This window comes from Candoia aspera, chromosome 3 (assembly GCF_035149785.1).
Source record: "Candoia aspera isolate rCanAsp1 chromosome 3, rCanAsp1.hap2, whole genome shotgun sequence".
NCBI classification, from domain to species: domain Eukaryota; kingdom Metazoa; phylum Chordata; class Lepidosauria; order Squamata; family Boidae; genus Candoia; species Candoia aspera.
In genome coordinates, this window is record NC_086155.1 from 8,597,759 (window position 1) to 8,619,922 (window position 22,164).

The 22,164-nt window shown below is 45.6% G+C and overlaps 1 protein-coding gene and 1 long non-coding RNA gene across 4 annotated transcripts in view; one reads left to right on the forward strand and one right to left on the reverse strand.

Moving 5' to 3' along the window:
* The window catches only part of LOC134492833 (uncharacterized), a 33,714-nt gene extending 23,612 nt beyond the window's left edge, over positions 1 to 10,102 (reverse strand). The window contains exons 1-2 of the long non-coding RNA XR_010067523.1: positions 9,949 to 10,102; positions 9,723 to 9,795 (exon numbers count right to left, since the gene is read on the reverse strand). This is a non-coding gene — a long non-coding RNA (uncharacterized LOC134492833). The remainder of the gene's footprint in view (positions 1 to 9,722; positions 9,796 to 9,948) is intronic.
* Positions 10,103 to 10,198: 96 nt separating this feature from the next.
* Positions 10,199 to 22,164, forward strand: part of GATA5 (GATA binding protein 5) — a 39,548-nt gene continuing 27,582 nt past the window's right edge. For 2 of the 3 annotated variants that reach the window (XM_063296963.1, XM_063296964.1), the window contains exons 1-2: positions 10,200 to 10,319; positions 17,392 to 18,068. In XM_063296963.1, coding sequence (XP_063153033.1) covers positions 17,534 to 18,068 — 535 coding nt within the window. In that variant the 5' untranslated portion in view covers positions 10,200 to 10,319; positions 17,392 to 17,533. Of the gene's footprint in view, positions 10,320 to 17,391; positions 18,069 to 22,164 lie in introns of all 3 variants that reach the window. The other variant, XM_063296962.1, reaches the window with a different exon arrangement.

Consider the following 22,164-nt stretch of genomic DNA (forward strand, 5'->3'; position numbering starts at 1 on the left):
CTAGACCAAACCGACTCTCTGAGGCCCTTAGTGAGCTTCGGTGGCAGAGAGCCGGACCCGCGTCTGACGGCGCTTTTGTTTTATTGATTTATTTTTCAAATTTCTACCACCGCCCATCTCTCCCGAAAAGGGGGCTCTGGGCTTTGCTTCCCGAGGGGGCTTTCTCCCTTCGGTTCCCCCGGCCGCGCCTCCCTTCCCTCGCCCTCCCAACGCGGCCCCGACCGCCGCTTCTTTTCCCGGGAACACCCGCCAGGCCGCCCCTTCCCACCCCCGCCAAACGCCGCGCGCCTCGCGCCCGGAGCGGGGGCTGCGAATCAAAGCGGGCGCGCGGGGAGGAGGGGGGCTGGAGGGCGCTGCTCTGTCTGTGCCGGGCGCTGGAGGAGAACTCACCTGGGCAGCCGAGCCCTCCTCGATCTGGCCTTCCCTCCCTCCGGCCTCGCGGCCGGGCGTTACCATCCAGCGCTCCGGACGTCCCTGGCAGCGTGAGGGAGAAGAAGGGCGGGGCGAGGCGGCTCGGCTCAGGCCCTCCTTTCGGCCAGGAGGCGCGGGGCTGTCCGGCGGAGGGTCTGGCGGCGGCAGCAACGCTGCGGCCGCGCCCCGCCCTGCAAGCCCGGCTCATCCGCGCCCCGCCGCGCCTTGCTGGCCTCGGGCCGGTTCTCAACCCGCCCGCCCTTCGTCCCTCCCCCGCAAAGGGGTTTTTGCTTCTTTATTTTTTAAACTGTCCGCCGCCTTGAAAGCTGCCCGGAAAGAGGTGATGAGAGCAAGGTGCGTGCTGGTTGGGAGACCGGCACGTTTCTTCGGGCTTCTGCTTTGTAACCCGTTTTTTTTTAAACATTCATAACCTTGGAGAGAGGATATTGGCCTGAAAGGATCTTTAATCAGGTGCTAGTCCAGTGTTTCTCCGCCTCAGCCACTTTAAGATGGGTGGACCTCAACTCCCAAAATTCCCCAGCCAGCATGGGGAATTCTGGGAGTTGAAGTCCATCCATCTTAAAGTGGCTGAGGCGGAGAAACACTGGACTAGAACCTCCTCAGCCACGGAGCTCTCTGGGTGACTGAGAGGCAGCCCAACCTACCTCACAGGGTTGTAGGGAAAAATGGGATTCCTGGAGCTCCTGTATAAAAAAAAGGCAGGGTATAATTCAAACCGATTAAAGAAATGATGCAACAAAATAATTATTTCAAAGGGTGAGGGGAAATGCATGGAGGATGTGTTTCTGGCAAATATCGCTGGGCTTGTTCGGAAGCGTGATTCCTCGGAATACCAGCTACTGAATTACTTCCGCTTTTCCTTATTTGAGGGTGTTTTAGAGAAAATGGCCTCCTTCTGTTCAGATGCAGTATTTGGGTAGAAGGAGGCTAGGTTGTTTGTAATTAAAAGTTTGAAGGATCGTGGGTCAGAGATGCGCCAATGGATCTTTACTGATCTTTACTGAGTAAAGGATTGGACTATATCAGTGTTCCTCAACCTTGGCAACTTTAAGACATGTGGACTTCAACTCCCAGAATTCACCAGCCAGCAAGGCTGAACTTGAACCTAAATCTCCGCACTCCTAGTCCACACCTTCACCAGTAAGACCCAATGAGTTCAATGAGGAAAGTGATTACAGGTGGTCCTTGCTTAACAACCACAGTTGGGACCGGAATTTCAGTTGCTAAGCAAAGCGGTCATTAAGCCAATCCGACCCAATTTTATTACCTTTTTGAGGTGGTTGTCAAGCGAATCACTGCAGGTGTTTAAGTGAACCACATGGTCATTAAGTGAATCACATGGTTCCCCATTGATTTTGCTTGCCAGAAGCTGGCCAGGAAGGTTGAAAATGGTGATCACGTGACCTGGGATGCTGTGACAGTCATAAATGCAAACCAGTTGCCAAGCACCCAAATCGTGATCATGTGACCATGGGGATGCTGTGATGGTTGTAAGTGTGAGGACCAGTCATAAGTTGTTTTTTCCAGCACCGTCATAAGTCTGAACCATCACTAACAAATGGTTGTTAAGTGAGGATTACCTGTATAAAATTGCAAGCTACGTTTGGACCCAGCCCTCACAGTAAAACATAATGCAGTTGGATTGTTTATGGCTTAACTGCAATGTGTGAGTCTGGCTATTACAGTTTGGAAATCAGGGATTACAAGTTTGCACTTTGTGTGATCTACCAAGCTAGCCAACCATGTGGCGCTGAACCTACCCTGTGTGCTTAGTTTAGGGTTCACTGTGTTATGAGATCCTAGGAATCTGAGTTGAGTAAACCATGGTTAAGTATGTCCTGCAAGCATAATCCCATCATTTGTCTCTGGGGGGCTTTGGGCCGCTCACTCTCTCGCAGCCCACCCTACCTTGCAGGGGGGTTGTTGTTAAAGGGAAAAATAGGGTGCACTGTGTACACCGCCTTGAGTTCCTGAATGAAAGGTGGGATAGAGACATAACAAACAAACAAACAAGCACATTGCGGTCGCAATAAAGAAAAACCCTGAACTTGGATGAACTCTTGACCACTAAGACCCCATTCCAGTGAATAACCTGAGAAGCTTATCTTGTTTGGATAAAACATTCCAGAGACTTTCTTAAGAATGGGTAGGTTAAAGTTGAAATACATTTTCCTCCTAGGCAGAGGTCAGTGCCTCACTTTTCAGTATGATCCCAGTGGTGCTATGCCAATGGAAGCTGGATGAAGGCTGTACCCACTTTAGTTTGGGAGTAGCAATGGATGCCAGTCCCTGTTTTGGGTTTTTTTTTTGGGGGGGGGGTTCCTGGAAATGAAAGTCACCAAGCACTCATGCATTTCCACTGGAGTCTTGGGGACTAAATAGTCAATATTCATTCTATATAAAATGGTCAGGGTTGGAATGTTGCTGGGAAATGTTTCCTCCTAATTTCACTAAACCCACTTTGAAATAAATGATCATTGGATGTCTTCTCCAGACTGAGCACTGCTCAGTCGGGCTCAAAATGTAACTGGAGAATCTCCAGTGGCAGTGGAGACGGCTGATTTATCTCAGCTAAGCAGGGTCAAACCTAGTTAGTACTTGGAAGAGAAATTCCAGGACTGCAGAAGGTACAGACTAGACTGGGAAGGTACAACAAATTCTTAATGAAGGCAGTAGAAAGCCATTTCTGTAAGATTGTGGATAAAACTAATGGGTGTGTCCATGAAGTAATCAGCTCCACAGAGAATTCACTTTTACCTTTACATTAAACCCCAACATTTTAAATTAATTGCACCATTCAAGGCAAGACTTTTTAAAAACTTTTGTTGCAGTCCCATGCATTATGCCCAAATATTCTTGTTCGAAGTAGAGATGGAAGCCTGTCGCTCTCCCAGCAGGCAAAGTCAGCATGTTTGATGATGAAGGATGCTGGGAATTTTTAGTTTAGCAACAAAATCGAAGGGCAAAAGAGTCCTTATTCCTGTCTTAAACAGATCATCAGGCAAATTAAATACACACTTCACTTTCAAAAATCAGAAGGTCTCCAGTAGTACCTTTTTAGACTAACAGATTTTATTAAAAGACACAAGCTTTGCCAGACTCCTAATTTTGGCTACCAGATGCTAAAATAACTTTGCTTCCAATATTTCTTAGGAAAAGAAAGAACTATTAATCTATTCATTACTTTTCTACTAAAGTTGAGTTTTGTTCTCACCAACACACCTTATCTTTATTACTGCACTGTGCAGATAGGAAATTACATGACTGAATTTTCCTGTATGCCAGAACAAGCCGAAATGAAAATCTCTATTTGAGAGAGTCAAGCTATTATGGTAGATCTGTCCCCAACTCTCTTCTTTCCAAAAAACAGGGAATGTTTGGTTGCCAGGAGAAATTGATTGCATCAGTCTCTCTTTACAGGCTAACTGCCTTCACCCCAATATGAAAGGTTCATTTTGGGGAGAACAAAGCAAAACCATCCAATTCTGTGCCAAATGTTGATGCTTAGGATGGCTCAGCCGAAAAAACTGGGAAGGTTTATATAGTGTATAACTACAGACTAGGATTTTCACCTAGACGAGAAGGCTTGGATCACAATTTTAATTCTGCTGAATTAATAAATCAGTCTGATCTTATCTTATCAATCTTTTGTAGATCCCTCCCCAAGGTAGCTTTCCTTGAATTTGCTAATGCAGGAGTCAGCATCACACAAACTGCAATGTATCTTTGACCATTAAGAGTATGGATTCCCATTATTTGGCAAGCAGGAAACCCATGAAATCGTAGCATAAAACCTACAATATTTATTTATTTAAAAGGCCTTTTTATCTCATGCTTTTGTTGCCAGCAACAATTCGTAAATTAAACTGAGCTTCACACAGAGCAACAGACAACATCCCACAAAGACTAGAAAAAGCAAAAACATTCCAACTGACTCACATACATGATGCATCCCTACCCAATTTACATCATGGCCCTCCAAATATTTTGTTCCCCCACCCCCCAGCACCAAAATGTGGCTCATTTCTGTACTAAGGTTGATGAGAAAGAATATTGGGAATTGGCTGTTTTATGGCAAGACTTTATGCATAGAGATCAGGAACTAGAGGCTTGGAGCCAGATTTGCCTTCCGGAGTAGAACTAGAATGTAGTTCCTACCCTACATTGTCTTTCCCCACCTCACCCTGGACTTTACATACACCAGGGAATGGGGGCGGTGGGGGGGGGGGAAGAAGAAGGCTTAAATAGTCCCACTGATTTTAAAGGAACTGAATTCCTTGGATGGCTGGCATTCCAAGGCATCTCTCAAGTTCCACCTGGAAAAGTCCCTTTGAAACAAGGACAAGCCAATTAGAGATGATAGGAAGAAGCTTAAAGGCAAAATGAACAGTTTAATTTGTGCAGTTGGCTAGCATTTGTACTACTAACAGTACTAATAATCCACAAAGGAAGCATGAATTTAATTTTTATCCTGCCCTTTGAACCGTCTTGGCCTCCCTCTTGGCCCAGCCTGCTTTCTTTTCCTCCACTTCCAGCTTTGCTCCTGATCCCAAACTTAACTCAGACACAGCAAAAGAGGCCCCGTGCCACTGAATCGCAGTTGGAGCCTGGCCGTGTTTACCCCAAAGAGAGCAGGTCCCATTGATTCAGATCAATCCAAACTCTCCAAAAACCAAAATGGAATTGCAGCTTTATATTTTAATCCTTTACACACTTATTTGGAAATGGGAATAATTACTTTTGCTTTGTAGGTTAAGGAGCAAAGTGAAGCTTACATTTTTTTACCCTCCCATCTCAGCACTTGCGACAACAGAAATAATTTTACGGGGAGGGCAATAGGGCTTCCTATTTCATTATGAATTAGGGCAATGCATATCAAGGCTCCAGTTATATGCCTTCTTGCTGGGGAGTGAAATCCCATTGAATTCCCAGAAAATGTGGTTAGGATGCAAAGGGGAAATTTAGGAATGGAAGTCGACACTTCTCCAAAGATTGTGCTGTAAATGGCTGGAGATCCCAGGCATTTCCCTTTCCCAGAGGGAAAAGGAATTTTTGCGGTTTTTATTTTCGAGCACCTCTTTCTCCAGTACCTTTTCAAAGGGCAAACTGATATTGATGGGTCAGTTGATCCACTGGGATCATCATAGCTTATTCTTTCTCGAGGTGTGTAATATAAGCGAAGGTGCTATCCAAGGCTGAAATGTATCTGCTAGAAATAGATCAAAATATAACATTAATCAGTTTCAGGGATAGGCACCCATTTTTCCCCTTGCCTTCTCCTCCCCTGGGTGGGATCTGTCCTCCTGTATCTTCCTTAAAGTAGAGCGTTTTGCGGGGCACCATTCAGTTTCAAAAAAGAAGAAAGAGTTGTTGGGAACATTTAGCAATTGGGGGACAGCGGCCACAGAGGACAATTCCCCCCCACGCCAATATTTTGCTTCCCCCATGGTCCTTTCGAGTCTACCAGAGTCTCATATTCGAAGAGCCAAGCCTGCTTTGCTTTTCTGCATTTCACTCGTCTGCCTGGGAAGGTGAACTTGGCCGCGGCCATTCCCAAAACCGAGAACCCAGTTAAGGCAGGCAAACTTACTTCTCGGGGGAGAAAGGCAAGATGGCTAGGGCACGAGAAACAAGCCTGGCCAAGGGTTTTGAGAAGGTGCTTTGATGCCGATGGCCTCAAGAGGTCCCACCCAAGAAACGCCGGAGTACTTCTAATGAGCGGTTGGGTCAAGACTCAATTGCAGCATAAGCCTAATTATAAGATGGTGGTGGTGGTGGTGGACGATATTTGGGGCTTCCTCATAGGGCTTCTATTTACAGAGTAATTGACTTCAACCAACCCTTGCTTCCCCCCACCACCACCGCCACCACATGAAATAAAGGAAAGCCGATGACATTGATTAGGATGAGGTGAGAAAAAAAACTTGAGGTGGGGCTCCCACGAAGCCTCTTTTCTAAAACAGTTCAGCCGCCAGAGCCCAAGGCTATACCGGTTGAATCTTTGCCTGGCGGGCTGAGGGTCGAAACAGAGGGCCTTTATGGGGGAGGGGCGGTTTTAGAAGCGCGATGCCCCTTCCCTCTCCTTTCCGGTGGATTTAAGCGCCTGGGGAGTTTTACTTTTCCGAGGGCAAAAGAGCGAATAAATTGAAATACAGGGGGAAGAGAGGGAAACTGGGGAAGCAAAGAGTCTTGCCACGACGCCCAAGAAACCGCCTCCACATATTTATTAACGGCGGTGATTCCTCACATTGTATATTAATTCATTCTTAACGCTTAAGGCAGGGGAGGGGCGAGGAATCCCTTTGCCGTTATTTTTTAATTCATTTAATGTATTTAGATTTATCGGCCGCCCAACTTATGGAGGCGATTTTCCTGGGCCCCGTGGCAACTAGGCTGCTGGCAAACCAGTCTGAAAAAGAAAACTTTTGTTTTGCGGCTCCTGCTTTTAACACCAGCCAGAATTCAAGGCTGCGAGGCGCTGCCGCCATCCGTGGGGATGGACCCCAGTTGGGGTGGAGGATCCGGCGACTTCAGGCTGACGATCCTGTCCTTCCTTGACTATTCCCAGGATCCTAGCTCTCATGCCTGAAAGATGAGCAGCAGGGGAGCCCCGGCCTGGCCATGGGTGAGGTTTCGGGATGCTCATGGCTGGCCGGCCAGTGTCGCTCGCCCCAGCCCCAGCCCAGCTCCGACCCGGGTTAACTGAGGCCGAAGGTCCGTGTTCTTAACATGGCCATCCTGGTTAACTGAACCTCTGGTTCGGTTCATGGATTGAAATCGCCTCAATTCGGAGTGTACTCCCATTGACATGTACTGGAGAGTAAGCTGCGCTAAACCCAATGGAGAACATTGATGAATGGACGGTTCGGGTTGAGTGCCCACTTGGGGTTCTCCAAAGTGGTCAATATTGACCCCCAAGAGTCGATGGGACTATCCAAGGGGTCGATGTATTATTATTATTATCATCATTATTATTATTATTATTATGCGTAGCCCAGTACTGCTAGTTAAAATTGTATTTATTCAATTATTTTCATATAATAAATGTTTGGGAGTCGATGAACAATCTGAAACTTCAGGAAGGGAGTCGATGAGCTGAAGAGTTTGGGGACCCCTGCTTTAGACCTTCTTTGCACCCTCTCCGAGTTCCGCTGATACTGACCTCCCCCTTAAACCAGGCTAAGACCAGCGATCCAATTCGAAGCCAATGCCATTAAGAAATCCCTTCTTTCGCGAAGCACGCTCCCCCCACACCATCTACGCAGAAACAAAATTGACCGAATTTAGCCGCCACCTCTGCTCAGTAGGCAGGAATAGGATTGCGCTCGAACGGTTCGTGGGAGCTGCGAAAGTTTTAAAGACCCTTTCTGGTTTTAGCTATAAAAGAAGGTAACGTCCTGGGTTTGCTTGTTTCAGTCATAATAATAATAATAATAATAATAATAATAATAATAATAATAATAATAACAACAATAATAATAATAATAAAAAATAGGCATGAGCTTGTTACGGTCGCCGCCTTAGGAAGGAGAAAGGAAAGGAATCTTAGAGCGCTTCTGGCCGTTCCCCACCCACCCCGCGCACAACCTTTGGCCACTGGCCATTACAATTCTGGGTTGTCACCCCATTTCACAGGGGCAGCTCCTCCGGTGCCCTCAAGGCGAAACCCCGTTTCGCAAAGCGAATTTAACTCCTTTGGAAAGAGAAACGCGAAGCACCGCCCAGCGCGCTGCGTTTGGGCGCTGAAAGCGAAGTTTGGCCGGCTTCGATATTCGTCGACCCCTGGTCTGTTTCGTTGACAAGGAGCGGCCCACATCTGGTTCAAGCACCTTTGGGGAGTTCTTGAAACTGACGAGCTGTGTTCATCTTGGTCACTTTCAAGAGAAAGGGCGGTCCAGGCTGTGAAAGTACGAAACTGGAGCAGAGGGGCGCCGTTCTTCTGCACGATCCCTAACAGAATTCCCATCATTCCCTTCTGGCTTTTACTAAGATCCCTAAAGGAAAATCCACTTCGTACACACACTAATTTGGGGTCATCAAATTAACTCATTTTCTGGAGGCTCAGCATGCATTGCACCCTAAAGGAACCAAACGGGCTGGGTTGTGTGAATGCGGCGGCAGATAAATGATCTGGGGAAGCGTGTTGTTCGCACACAACCAATGGAAACATACTTTTGAGTAAGCTTATGTAGGGTTGCTGCACTGAGTTGGAAAAAAAAACCCTTGTTTTTCACTAATCCATCGAAGTATACGTGTGAATATTCCCTAAAAAACTGATGGAGATTCCCTCCCCCCAACTAAGCCTTCTCCTCAAATCAAAACACACAAATTCTCTCTCTTCGGTGGAAGGAAGGAATTTTAAAATATTTGTCCCGGACTTCATCTTAGGCACAACGTTTGTGTATCTCTCAGCTGAACTTTCGGAAGTAAACCCAAGTCTAGCTCAGGAAAGTTTATTCTTTAAGAGAAACCTTATAATATTCTGGGTCAACTGAAGTGCCAAGTTGAACTCCAGACGGATTATTAGTCGTCTGAGCATTTGGGAAGGTGACATCTGTTCAAAAATAAAATTTCCCACCAGTTGATTTAACCAATAGACTTGAATCTACTTTTTTTTACAGAGGGAAAAAATAGTGGCAAATTTCATACATAGGGTCTGGAAAGAAAAAAGGAAGGAAGGAAGGAAGGAAGGAAGGAAGGAAGGAAGGAAGGAAGGAAGGAAGGAAGGAAGGAAGGAAGGAAGGAAGGAAACTTATTTAATAAAGAAATTTAAACAACTACAAATCGCACAAGAAAAAGGGAGGAAAAATACGAAAACATTGAAAGAAGAAAAAACGCGGAGAAAAAGGGGGAAGGCAAATTGGGAGGATGAAGTGAGGAAGAAAAGGATCCTATATACGTTTTTCTCCACCGAAAACAATGACTTACTTCCTAGTAGACGTGCAAAGAGCGGCATTATAAACGTCCGATGGAGCTTAACAGGATTTTTCTGACCTACAACCCGATCCCAAACCGCCAAACCGCGTATACAGAGAAGAAAAAGTCGCCGGGAGTTCCACCGGACTTACGTCGAAATAAAGCTTTTGGAAAGCTTCAGCCCTCCAGCTTCCGCGCCCCCATCCCCTATTTTGAAAACAGCTGACAGAAAAGAAAGCCGGGAAAGGGGGAGATTGGAAGGCTAAAGTTCCCGAAGCAAACTTTTCTCTGGAAATCCTATCCGGGGCCGGGGGTGGGGGGTCTTGCTGATTGGCAAACAGTCCTAATCAGTAACCCAGGAACTTTTTACTCACCTATACCCGACTCTTGGGGGGTGGGGGTGGGGACAGAAGAGAGGGAGAAAGAGAGATTGCCAGAAACACATTCCTACAAATGAAGAAGGGGGGGATTAATCTGAAAGCCCCAATTTCTCCCCCACCCCCGCCGCCATTCGCAGGCAGTCTGCACGCGGAGTCGCCAGCTACCCGCTTCCCTCCCCACCCAGAAGCCACCCACTCTCGCCTAGACCGTCTGGCTCACCGGGGGAGGGGGACCGTCACGTGACGCTGCCCCACCGCCAGCCGTAAAGGGGCCGAGCCGCAGATGAAGGAATCACTTGAAGGCCGAGATTAGGGGCGAGCGGAGCTGGAGGCGCACTCGCTGGGCGCAGCTGAGATAACAGCCGGACGGCGGCCGCGCCGGGGTTCCCTTCAAAGCCTTTTCGGGAGGGAGGGGAAACAGCACCTCCCCCTGCCCAATTTTTACCCCGCTGCCATTTTTTTAATTATTATTTTTTTGCACCGGGGTTTTCCTTTCGGACTGCTTTCTTTTTTTTCCTTTTTTGCAATTAGGATTATTTTTGCCTTGACCCTCCCGCGTCATGCGTTTTTTTCCTCCTGGTCTGTTACAACGTAAGTATTTTTTTTTAATCTTCCCTCTGTAGCCAACTTATCTCGTCTTCGGCTGGGCTTATCTACCAGATAATGTCGCACTTGGAGAAGCTAGGAAGAAAGCAGGGGGGGCAGAGAGCGAGAGAGAGAATCAACTTTGCAGCGACTATTGATAACCGCGCGGGTGATTTACGGGTCTGCTGATTAAATTCCCCCTCTTCTCCCCCACCTTCCTTTTAAACGCCCAATCTTGTTAAGATAATGTTTCCTTGGAAGAGTTGGGAAAGGTTCCCCCCACTTTCCTTCCTTTCCCCCTCCTTGGCTTTTATCAAAAAGTTTGATCTGGGTTGGTCTGGAAGATCCCCCCCCGCCTTCCTTCTTCAAGGGTCTTGCAAAAGAGTGATCTCTGCAATCTTATTTTGCTTATTTTCTTATTTGTCTTGCACCCGACCCTATGAAAACAACCTTCCTTTGGCGCTCAACGTCGTCTTCGCTTCCAGGGCTTTTAACCCCTAAGCAAAGAGCTGAAGCTGCAAACCGGCGCTCTCTTTTTTTTAGAAATCAGACCCCTGCGGAGAAACCGTGGGGAGGGCCTTCTTTTTCATTTTTTTTTACCCCCACCAACAAGAAATCCCTATCGGCCAACAGAGTCCAATTTACGCGCGCCTGAAATCAGCCCTAAGTGGGTTCTAAGAAGGCTGAAAATGGACTGGGATTTTTTTTAATTAAAATCGAGCAAAGCAGCCGTTAATTGATAAAATGTATTTCCGCTGACTTCAAGAGAAATTGTACTTCCTGCTAACTCGGGTGCTTGAGCTGCGCCTTTTACTCGGAAGCAAATTGCCTTCGGTTTAACCCGTAGGCAACTCAGGCCTGCGCTTGCTCGGTGGGAAAATCGCTCCGAACTCGGTGGAATTCCGATTTATTATTTTACTCCCTTCAAGAAGCCGCTGTAAGACCGAACTCCGGTTTGCTCGCGATCCGGCACTTAATTCGTTGGTTTCCCCTACTCCCGTTTTCCCCTCCCACAAATAAGGGACGCACGCTTGAAATCCTGTTTGATTGAGTCGTTTTCTTTCCATTTCTTTTCCCGAGAGATCCGGGCCGGGCATTTTCGGTGCCTCTTTGAATACCGCTCGGCCGCTACTCCCTTCCTTCCCCTCTGAACGAATCCCGAGCAAAAGTTTGAAAAGTGCGCTTCGATGGCTGCCGGTGACGGTTCTTTGCCTGTCCAACGAAAAAACATTCTACCGCATCGCTATAAAATATTTAATACCTAATCTTGTTGAGGGGAAATCAAAATAGACCTGCCCCCCTAATTTTCAGCAAGGGAAATGGTAATTTCTGAGCTGGTTAATTTGCTAAAATGCCTTGAAGCGTGTTTAGATCCCCCCTCTTCTACAAACTTGGATCTATTTTGCGAGCCTCATTTTGCGCCTGGGAAACTTTTCGGTGAGGCCGCTCTTCAACCCGACTTTTCTCAAACAAGCTCGGCAGCGCATCTTTTTGGCTCTGTTCTCAATAAATATTGAGACACGAACCAGCCCTCATCTTTTAGTCCCGGTATTCCAGGAATCCAGATTCGCTGCTTCCTTTATAGTGCACGATCCTTGACTTGCCACAGACTGCCTGCGGGGCCCGAGCGGCTTAACCCTGAAAACGGCTTTGAGGAAACAAGCCATAGTTAGATTAAACGTGGGTAACCTTGCTGTTCGAACGTGGCTTCTCTGTTTCTTGCCTCCATGGTGCAAATGGTTCTCTCTTTTTAGTATACTCTCTACTAGAGTCAGAATATGAATTCTGAAGTTCTAGCGTTTTAATAGTGGGAATTTAAAGAAAGAGTGGGATTCTGGGCTTAGTTTAGGAGATTTTGGGTTTTCAGGATCTACTCTGAGGTTTTAGTTGAGATCCAGCTGGGAAATGTACACACTGTCCACCAATGGGAACTGCCCATCAGTGGAAATAGTGCCTTTGGGTGTACAAAAATAATCTGGGTGGTGTTATAAGGGAGGAGGTAAACAATATTAGAATTTCAAGGCTGTTTCTAAGGCAAAGTTGGCTCTATGAGCCGCTGAACTTCAAGGTTCAATTTAAAAGAGGGTTTTGATTTCATCTTTCTGAGAAGGACCAATTTCAGCACCACATTTTTTTTGTACAGTGTCAATACCACAGATTTTGTTTCTAAGCAAGCAGAGAGAAGTATCTTAGGATGGCTTATACACGGCCTCAGCTGGGGGGGGGAGCAACCAGGGCATGTGCCCTGGGCGCCGTGCTGGGGGTGGGTGCCAAAATGGGTGTGGAATCCATGTTTGCCCCATGTGACACAGACCCTAGTTGCGACACAGACCCTAGTTGCGGCCCTGGGCTTATAACCCATTTTAAAGCTAGGTTCACTCCCAGAAGAGAGCTCCATTGGTCTGCAATTGCTCAAATGGCCATATTAATGTCATACTGCCTAATCTACTCTCCAGAATGATCCTCCTCCCCTTAATTAACAGGACTTCACCCTCAATGAGTCACTTTGGTTGCATTTTCACAGTGCTCAATCAGGATATTGGCTTATCTTGAAAATGTTAAGCTTAGCCAGGTTTGTTTAGTACTTAGATGGGGGACCACAAGGAAATCCTGGGGCTGTAGGCTAGACTAGAAAGCTGAAAAGGCAAGGACAAACTGCTTCCACAGTGCAGCTGAGAAAAACCACGTAGCTGTGTCCATGTTGTCCTCGGGTGGGATGGAGATGTATTTTTTTTTTCACAGCTTGGATTACCTATAATGCAAAGCCATAGGCAATTGGTCTTCAAAGTATGCAAGACCCAAAGAAATAAACCATGTTAGGGTTGAATGAGAATTGTTAACACAGATGTTGGCTAAATAAGGTTGATTTGTCCTTGGAATTCTTTCCCCAAAGAAGAGTGTCCGTAGCATTCCTGACTTGGTTCAGATTTTTTTAAACATTTTTTTATCCTGCCTTTATTATTTTTATAAATAACTCAAGGCAGGGAACATACCTAGTCTTCCTCCTCCTATTTTCCCCACAACAACAACAACCCTGTGAGGTGAGTTGGGCTGAGAGAGAGGGACTGGCCCAAGGTCACCCAGCTGGCTTTCATGCCTAAGGCGGGACTAGAACTCTCATACCACACCTGATAGGCTCTTGGGCTGAGAGAGAGGGACTGGCTGGCTTTCATGCCTAAGGCGGGACTAGAACTCTCATACCACACCTGATTGGCTCTTGGGCTGAGAGAGAGGGACTGGCTGGCTTTCATGCCTAAGGCAGGACTAGAACTCTCAGTCGCCTGGTTTCTAGCCTGGTGCCTTAACCACTACACCAAACTGGCTCTTGGGTTGGTTCATTGCCATGAATCAATGTCTTAACTTTGACACTTGTCATTTAACTCTTAGCACCCCTGCCAGAATCTGGGGGCCACCTGGAAGACACCAATCAGATATACACACAACTTGTTTGAGCTACGTATATTCACGGTTGCAGATCCTTTATTCTGAAATGCCCCCCCCCCTTTTTTTTTGAGGCTGAGATGGCTCCTTGCCTATTAGCGTTCAGAAAAGCCACGAAGAGGCTTCTTTTTCTTGGAGTTTTGGGGGCATAAGGTGTCACAAAAAGTAGGGGCAGTCGGCCAAGGGACTTCTGATGTTTAATGTTGGTTTTATGGTCAGCTGATGGCTGAGGAATGTTTGTTGCAATTCTCTGGATAGTTGTGTTTCATTGTGTTTATGATAGGAGGAGCCACCTCAAGGTTTGGGTGAAGGTTGCATACAAATTGGTTAATAAGTAAACACCTAAATAATATCCAGCTCTCTGTTCGGCACAGATAGAATGGCTGGGCTGGGTCAGAACAGAGGTCTGGGTGATAGGAAGCACTGTTTAGTTCAGTGGCTCTGAGTGTTCAGTTGTTGTTAGAATCATAGAATGGGAGGGGACCTCAGAGATCATCTAGTCCAACCTCCTGCAGAAGCTGCTCAACCATGGTGGCCAGGTGTCTATAGAGCCTCTGCTTGAAGACCTCTGGGAAGAAAACAGGGCTTGGCATTAGTAGATAAGAAAGGGATCTGGGTATCTCACAGAAGGAGTAGATCTACTCTTTATTGACCCCAAAGGCAGGACCAGAACCAGTGGGTTAAAATTAGAAGGAAGGAAGTTCAGGCTAGACATCAGGAAGATCTACTTACTGTAGAAACTGTGGAACAGGCTGCCACATGAAGCGGTGCGCTCCCCTTTGCTGAAAGCCTTCAGATGGACACTGGATGGTCATTTGTCAGAGATGCTCTAGGACAATGTTTCTCCATCCTAAGAACTGTAAGATGTGGGGACTTCAACATCTTAAAGCTGCCACGGTTGGGAAACACTGCTCTCGTAGATCCACCACTGAGCAAGAGGGGGGACAAGATGACCTCACTGGTTACTTCCAAGTCTGTGATTGCATGAACATCCCACTTCATAAGGCAGTGCAACCTATGTATAAAAAGGAAGGGCACTTTGATCTCATGGCTGTGGCCACCATCTTGACTTCCTGGACCCCCTTATGGGCATCTCTGATTCCCAGTTTATAGTATTTAATGGTTAGATATAGATAACCTCCCTAAATCTGTATTAAATTCCTTCTTTCTTCCAATCAATGCCCATCACAATCTTGGGTGGGTGTGGCCAATAAATTAAAAATGTATATACTGGGTCAATTATAGCCCTTTAGCATTTTTGTTGCTATAAATCATATCCATTGTACAAGTGGGTTGTAATCTATAGGTCTCACTCGTGCATTTTTCTAGATCCACTTTAGTAAGAGAGATTTGGGGCAGTGGAAGTATTTTGAACGGTGTCAGGTGTGAGGGGTTAGGATTTCTCCCCCAGGTGACCCGTTATCAGTCTAAAATGGGTTGACATTGGTTGGTGTGCAACAAATGGAAGCCCAACTTATTCCAAGCCAAAAGGACCATTTTCATCTGATTGTCTGCAAGAGGATTTCTGAATTAGATTTAGCACAGTATTTATAAATTCTTTGTGAGCTCTCCTTGATTTATACACATGAGCTTCTTGTGATTTTCCATACACTAGTTTCACCTCCTGCATCTGTCAATTGAATTGAAATGCAGTTTTAAATTTTTTCCCCCCCTATTCAGACATTGGGATTGAAGCTTGCATCTGCTTCCATTCAACTTTAGGGCAACGTTCCCCAAGGGGGCATCCTCTAGATTATATTGTCATTCCTAGGCAGGATTAACTTTGTTCTTGAGAGGATGATAGCTTCTCTGGGGATATTTGTCATAGCATGGATGTGTGAATCTTGGAACGCATGACATTGATTATGAAAGAAGATGGTGGTTCTCACTGCTGGAAATCTTCAGACTGGGCAGCCATCTGACTGGATGCTTTAATGTGGGTTCCTATTGAGCAGGAGTTTGGATTGGATGGCCTCAAGGGCCCCCTCCAACATTTTGGTACTATGAGTCTTCCTCTTTCCCCCTGCCATGGTCCTAACTGCATCTCTCAAGGCTGCTATTTCCAGTTTTAAAATGATAAGCATATCATTAAACCATATGTTTAATGCAACGTTTTCCAATTAGCATCCAGATTCGTGTGTTGTGCTTTGACTTCTACAGCCTTCAGCTAATCACTGTGCTGGCTGGGAATTTGTAATCCCAACATATCCAGAAGTCAGGGAAGGGTGCTTTAAGACATATTTATCAAGGCCTTTCAATAGGAGAAATGTGCTTACAATCAAAACAGCATGCAGTTGTAAGCATCTTAAAGAATACAGAACACTGTAACCTACAAGCTGTCTTCTAGAAGTTGCACTTTTTAAGATCAGTAGGATTATACTGAGTAGCTACACACCTAGAGAAAGTAGTTAATATGTTGAGTAGTGGAATATATAATCAGCAGGTTATCCAGTTGACTTCAGCGGCTTTTGGATTGCATAACAACCCAGATTCACTGTCCTGGGGAGATTTTCCTTTCTTGAGAGTAATTCTTCCTGAATATGGGGCTACCCACTTTCAGCTGAAGAAGTAATTTCCAAGAGGACAACTCCTTTGCCTTCACAAGGTGACCCATCTTACTGCTGGTGGCTTCTGTGAATGCACTGTACTTATGCCAAAGTACTGGTTAGCAAAGAAAGGCCCCTTTGTGAAGCTACTTCACTTAGATCTTCAAAGATGGAAAACACCCTTTCAACCATCTGAGGAATTCTAGTGTTGACCCAAGTAGCCAGGAGGACATTTCAGGCATACGGTTGAAAATGTGGCCCTGGCACAATCTCAGGTCTGGTGTGAAGATTCTAACTTTTTAAGGACATGGTTTTATTCTCTCAACTGCCAAACTGAACTTCCACTGAAAGCCAGCTAGTTGGACCTCATTAATATTTGGAAGGGAGACCACTTGGAAAGCCCCTGGTTGTAGACTAGATTGGGAAGTAAAAAAAAAAAAAGACAATTACATGCCACTTCCACATTGGTGCCAAGAAAATGACATGACAGTGTCCCCACCAGGAACTGACTCAGAGAAGATTACCTTTTAAACAGATAGCATTCAGCCAGATGTCCATCCTTTCAGTGGTCTGGCCTCCATAAAGAAAGGATGAGATGTAGATGTGGGGGACTTATCAAAAGAACTATCCTGGTGGGGAAACTTTGCCAACCAGCCAATATTTTTAGATATCTAAAAGTTGGTACTTCTAAACTTAGACATCATGAGCTCCATTTTTATTTGTTTGTAAAAATAATAAAGGTAGGATAGAAAACAACTCAAGGTGGCGAACATAACAAATACTCCTTCCTCCTCCTATTTTCCCCACAACCACAACCCTGTGAGGTGAGTTGGACTGAAAGAGAGCAACTGGCCCAAGGTCTCCCAGCCGGCTTTCATGACCAAGGCAGGACTAGAACTCTCGGTCTCCTGGGTTCCAGCCTCGTGCCTTAACCAAACTGGTCTAACCAACCTTCCTACCTCTTTGCTGGTTCTAAGCCACCTTCCAGATGGTGGTGGACCATCCAACAGGGACCTCCAAGAAGCTAAATTGGTTGATGGGGAGGAAATATGTCTGGCTGTGGTCTTGACTTTCTCTTTTTTCCTTTCCAGGTGCTTGAAAACTGTTTCGCTTGTAACAGCCCAGAAGGTATTAGCCAAGCCCTTCGTGTTCCTGTCCTGGTCCTTGTCATCCAAGTGGTTGGCTTTTCTTGACGCTGCTTTGCCAAGTGGTCTGTGTTTTGAAGGATATAAAATGTACCAGAGCTTGGCACTTGCTCCTAACCCTGGCCAGTCGGCCTACTCCCATGATTCCGGAAACTTCCTACACTCAACAGCAAGTCCAGCCGTGTATGTGCCCACCAGCCGAGTTTCCTCAATGCTGCAGGGCCTGCCCTACTTGCAAAGCTGTGACCCTGCCCACCAAGGCCATCCTCTGGGCAGTCACCCAGGATGGGGTCAGCCAGCCAGTGCTGAGACAGCCCACTTTAATGCTGGCAGCCCTCACCCACCGTCAGGTTTTTCCTACACCCACAGCCCTCCCGGGGGTAGCAGCGCTGGTCGAGATGGGGGCTACCAAGGTCCGCTATTGCTGGGCGCTGGAGGGCGTGACCAGTATGGCAACACTCTGGTGCGTTCGGTCAATGGATCATATTCCAGCCCGTATCCTGGTGCTTATGTCAGCCCAGCAGAGATGCCCCCATCCTGGCCTGCGGGGCATTTTGAGAGCAGTGTTTTGCACAGCCTCCAGACAAGACAAGGAACTTTATCCAGCCGGAGACCCACGTATGGTATGTAGCATATCCCCAACAGTAGCCATGCCAGTTTCCTGTAGTGATTTGCCATCAGCGACTTGGAGCCAGAGAATGGCCTTTCAGAGCCGATAGTGTGACTGTAAACGTTTCATTGCTCATGTCCTTGGTCCCCATAGCCCCTCTTGTAAAGGGCAGAGTTTGGGAAGTGCTTCAAAAACAGAAAGCACAGATGCTTGAACCATGCCATGGTCAGCGCTCTCAGGGGGCAGTGGGGAGTGTCAACTGGGTTCAGCCAAGATCTGAAAATGTCAGAAAATAACTCTGTGCTGAGAAAGGGGATTTAGTTTAGAAGCGACATCTGTATTGCATGTGGAAATCCATATCAGGCTAAGGTTATCATGATTCTCCCAAAGATTTCCTAAAGAAAATGTTTGTAGAAGCAACCTGGGTACAATTGTATTGGCTATAGAGAACAAATCTGTTTATTGATGGTGAAGTAGAATCCCCTGTTATAGCCACAGGTTTTTCAGTTACTTGCAGAAAGTCATGAAAGCATTTTGACTAGAGGCTTTTCCGGGGGCAGTGGGGCGGGGCTGGTTTATATTATGCAATATCCCCATGCACTTAAGTTAATTTGACAAAAGCTCCAAAGTGTGTTTCCCAGTTTTAAAATTGTGCTTTATTAGGTAATGGTATCAAACCTTTTGTATAAGTATTGGCATTACAAGGGGATCTTGTAGATCCTAACTAACATCTAAACGTTAAAAGGTTGGGAGTTGGGAAAAAAGATTAAAATCTGGAGTGCCAGAAGCTACAGCCCTTAGGTTCTAGAATCTTTACCAAATGCTGCTTGAGGATAAGAAACTAATTTCTATAACACTGGGAACTAGCTGTAAAAAGATGTTCTGCCATGCCCCTGTATCTGTGCATAGTGAGAGCTTTAGGAGCTGAATTCTGTTGTTCCTAGTGTGAAAATAACTATACAGTCAAGATTGGATGACCTTGAATCTGAAACAAAAAGAAATCAAGGATTTACAAAAAGTTTCAAAACATTTGCTTAAAAAGAGCTTAGATGGAAAGGTACTTGTAGGCCTCATTTGTAGATTGTGCTAATTAGTGAGACGTTTAGCAGACAAGAATGTCTCGGCTCACACAAAGCAAACAGACCATATTATTGCTTAGCAAATGCAGGAACCTGGTTGTTAATATATCCAATATTTCTCATCTAATTTCTCATCTCTTAAGTGTGGGTGACTAGGATTTTCTGACTAACATTAACTTTTCTGAGTAACTTCCGTGCACATGTATTTTTCTGCATAGGGGGTGGGTATGTATGTATGTAAGTTACAAGTGTCTTTTCAGGGACAGGATTTCACAAAGCAACATACCCCAGTTCAAAAGAAGCCACAGAACAGTAAGATGATTTGGCAAAAGATAGGCATGGAAAGCTAAATGATTTAAGTGTGTGACTGAAAGTATTTCAGGCACAATCATTGAAGGAAAGCATTTGAAGGCCTCTTTAAGGCCAATTCCAAAGAGGACCAAGTGGCAATTCACTGATTCTTATGCAAAGTGCCCTTGAGGGACGTAGGAAGATATAATGCTGAGCTTTATTCTTAGTGTTCAGTCTATTTTAAGAAGGGTCTAAGTTTAGTCATACTAGTCTGCACATCAAATATTGTAAAGATGCTGAAGAACCAGGTGCCACCCAGGCATAATATACTTGGAGCCGAACATGCATTGACTTGAATGCACCTGACCTGTTGCCAAGTGCGCTTTGGAGTTTGTGACTTTGAGATTTGACCTGGGCATGGTGTGTGCACACATCAGCACGCATACCTCATCAGCATAAAATGCCTCTGGATCTTTCCCCATTGCAGGGCCTGTCAGAAGCCAGCCCAAATGGGAAATAAGTTATTTAGATAAAATTCTGATCAGTCAAATGTTGCCCTTGGGGAAAGGCTTCACCCCTGAGAAGTTAAATGAATGTAATTCTGTTCCCACCCCTACCCACCCCTCCGGAGTTAATTTTCATTTTTCACTGCTATCAAAGGGACTTTAAGTGTTGTGCATCTTTCCACAAGTGTTGGATCTGCATCCCTTGGCTGAAGGCAGGACCAGCCATTCAACTTGAACCCTCCAATGCTTTGGAAAAGTGGAAATAATTTTAGCTGGTAGGAAAATTCACATGAGAGAGAGCTTAGCAAACATACCAGACTAAGTGCTACTGAACAACAGGACATACGCTCCACCATTGAAGCACCAAAACTTTTTAGCATGCAGATTGAAAATACTACTTCCCAGGGTTTGGATACTTTGACTGCTCCAAATTTTAGCTGAACCTGAATCTGTTTTTTTAAAATTAAAAATCTAAATTCCTGTTTTACGCTAGTTGGGGAAGATGTTTCTACTAACTTGTTGAGGAGGCTATGCATTTACTTTTTGCAGCAGAAAAGAAAGGTGTGCAAGAGAAAATCCACTCTTCGGCAGCCCAGGGGCCTATCCCTGATAAGTTTTCCCCCTCAGCCAGCCTATTCTTAGCCCTACATTTATTCCAGACAAAATTCCCTGGTCTTTTCCGCTAGAAGGAGCAGGGAGGGTACTTACAATACCGCTGAGCTTCCTTCCCGGCCCCGGATTCTTACCCCCAAGCCTCGGTTTTCCCGGGGGTAGCGGCTTCGCCATAGCTTCACTCCCGTTTTTAATTTCGGACTTCCCCCTGCAAAATTTTAAAAGGTGTCGCGGCTGCAAAGTGACCGTTCAAGACGAAAGAGATGCCCCGGGGGTCATTTTTTTTTCGGCGGGGTTAAAATGAAAGCAGGGTTAGAGTTTTTCTTAATTCCCCACCTCGCTAATATCCACTTTATGCTGGTTTCAGGAGTGACACGGGTTGGTGTTTAAATGAAATGACCAGATTTATAGCCGCTTCGCTTTTAAAAGTAATTTATTGGGGGGGGGGGGATGAGTTTAGAAGCGAACAGACTCTTGGGCTCCTAAATCACCAAAGGAATATCTCGTCGTCTTCCTCCCCACCATCCATCAGGTGAAAATCACGCGGGCACAGGACAATGGAAGCCGCTTCGCTTTCATTCACGCGACGGAGAAACTGGGCAAATTGGTCGTCTGAAACTTGCGCGCGGCTAGTAAAAGGGGCTTGAGCTAGTTTTGGGGGGAAGCCCTTGATGTGGGCTTATCTTTGTTTGTTTAGTTGTTGTTGTCTGGTTTTGCAAGCCTTTTCAGAGTTGAGGTCGATTATTCGGCTTTTGTTCGCGTCGCGGCCGGTCCGATTTTCCGCATTCCCCCCCCGCCCCGCGGTCTGTTCTTTTTTATCCGAAAAGCCAAGCCGAATTAAGGACCCTTTTCCAGTTTGCAGTTTGCAAATTCCAAGCAGAAGCTCTCGATTGATTTATTTTTCGTGCTTGCTCTGAAGTAGTGCTAGCGAGGGAAGATTTCAGAACTACGAGATTTCAGGTCTGTGGTTTAAAGCTGTACTTAACGGTGGCAATTCTTAGTCGTTTTTAAATTGTTCATTTATTTTTCTCGGGTGATTTTTCCCCCCCCCCAAATTTTAATGCTCCAAAGCAAAAAAAATACTTGCTTTCCCGATATGCGTTCTCCGCTTTCGTTTTTGCCTTCCCCCGTCCTTCCGATCAGCATCCAATTAATTCGGAATCCTGATTTCATTTCTTTTCCCCTAAGTCAAACGAAATGAAATTGCATCCATCTTTCCTCTTAATAAAATGGGATTCTAAGTATGAATATGTATAACAGTGCAATCTGACGAAATTTAGCTGGCAATGAATTTGTAATCTTATGCCCAGTGAATTCCCTTAAATGGAAATTAATTCTATGAAAACAGCATGAAGTTATTTTTTCCCCTTTAATTCTTCAGCTGAAATCTATATACTCGTTTTGTGGGAGGTTCGTCAGTGAAACTGTATGTGCGTGTTCCTTTAACAATTTGTGTTGCATAGTAACGAAGTTACACTTTGTGTAACACTTTCAGCAGGCTCAAAATGGTATGATTTATTTTATTTTTAAAAACGGGCAAGAACCATTTATCCAGATGTCATGAATCCCCCATGCAAATATAATTTCCAATTTTCAACTAGGACCAAATATTTTTGAAGTC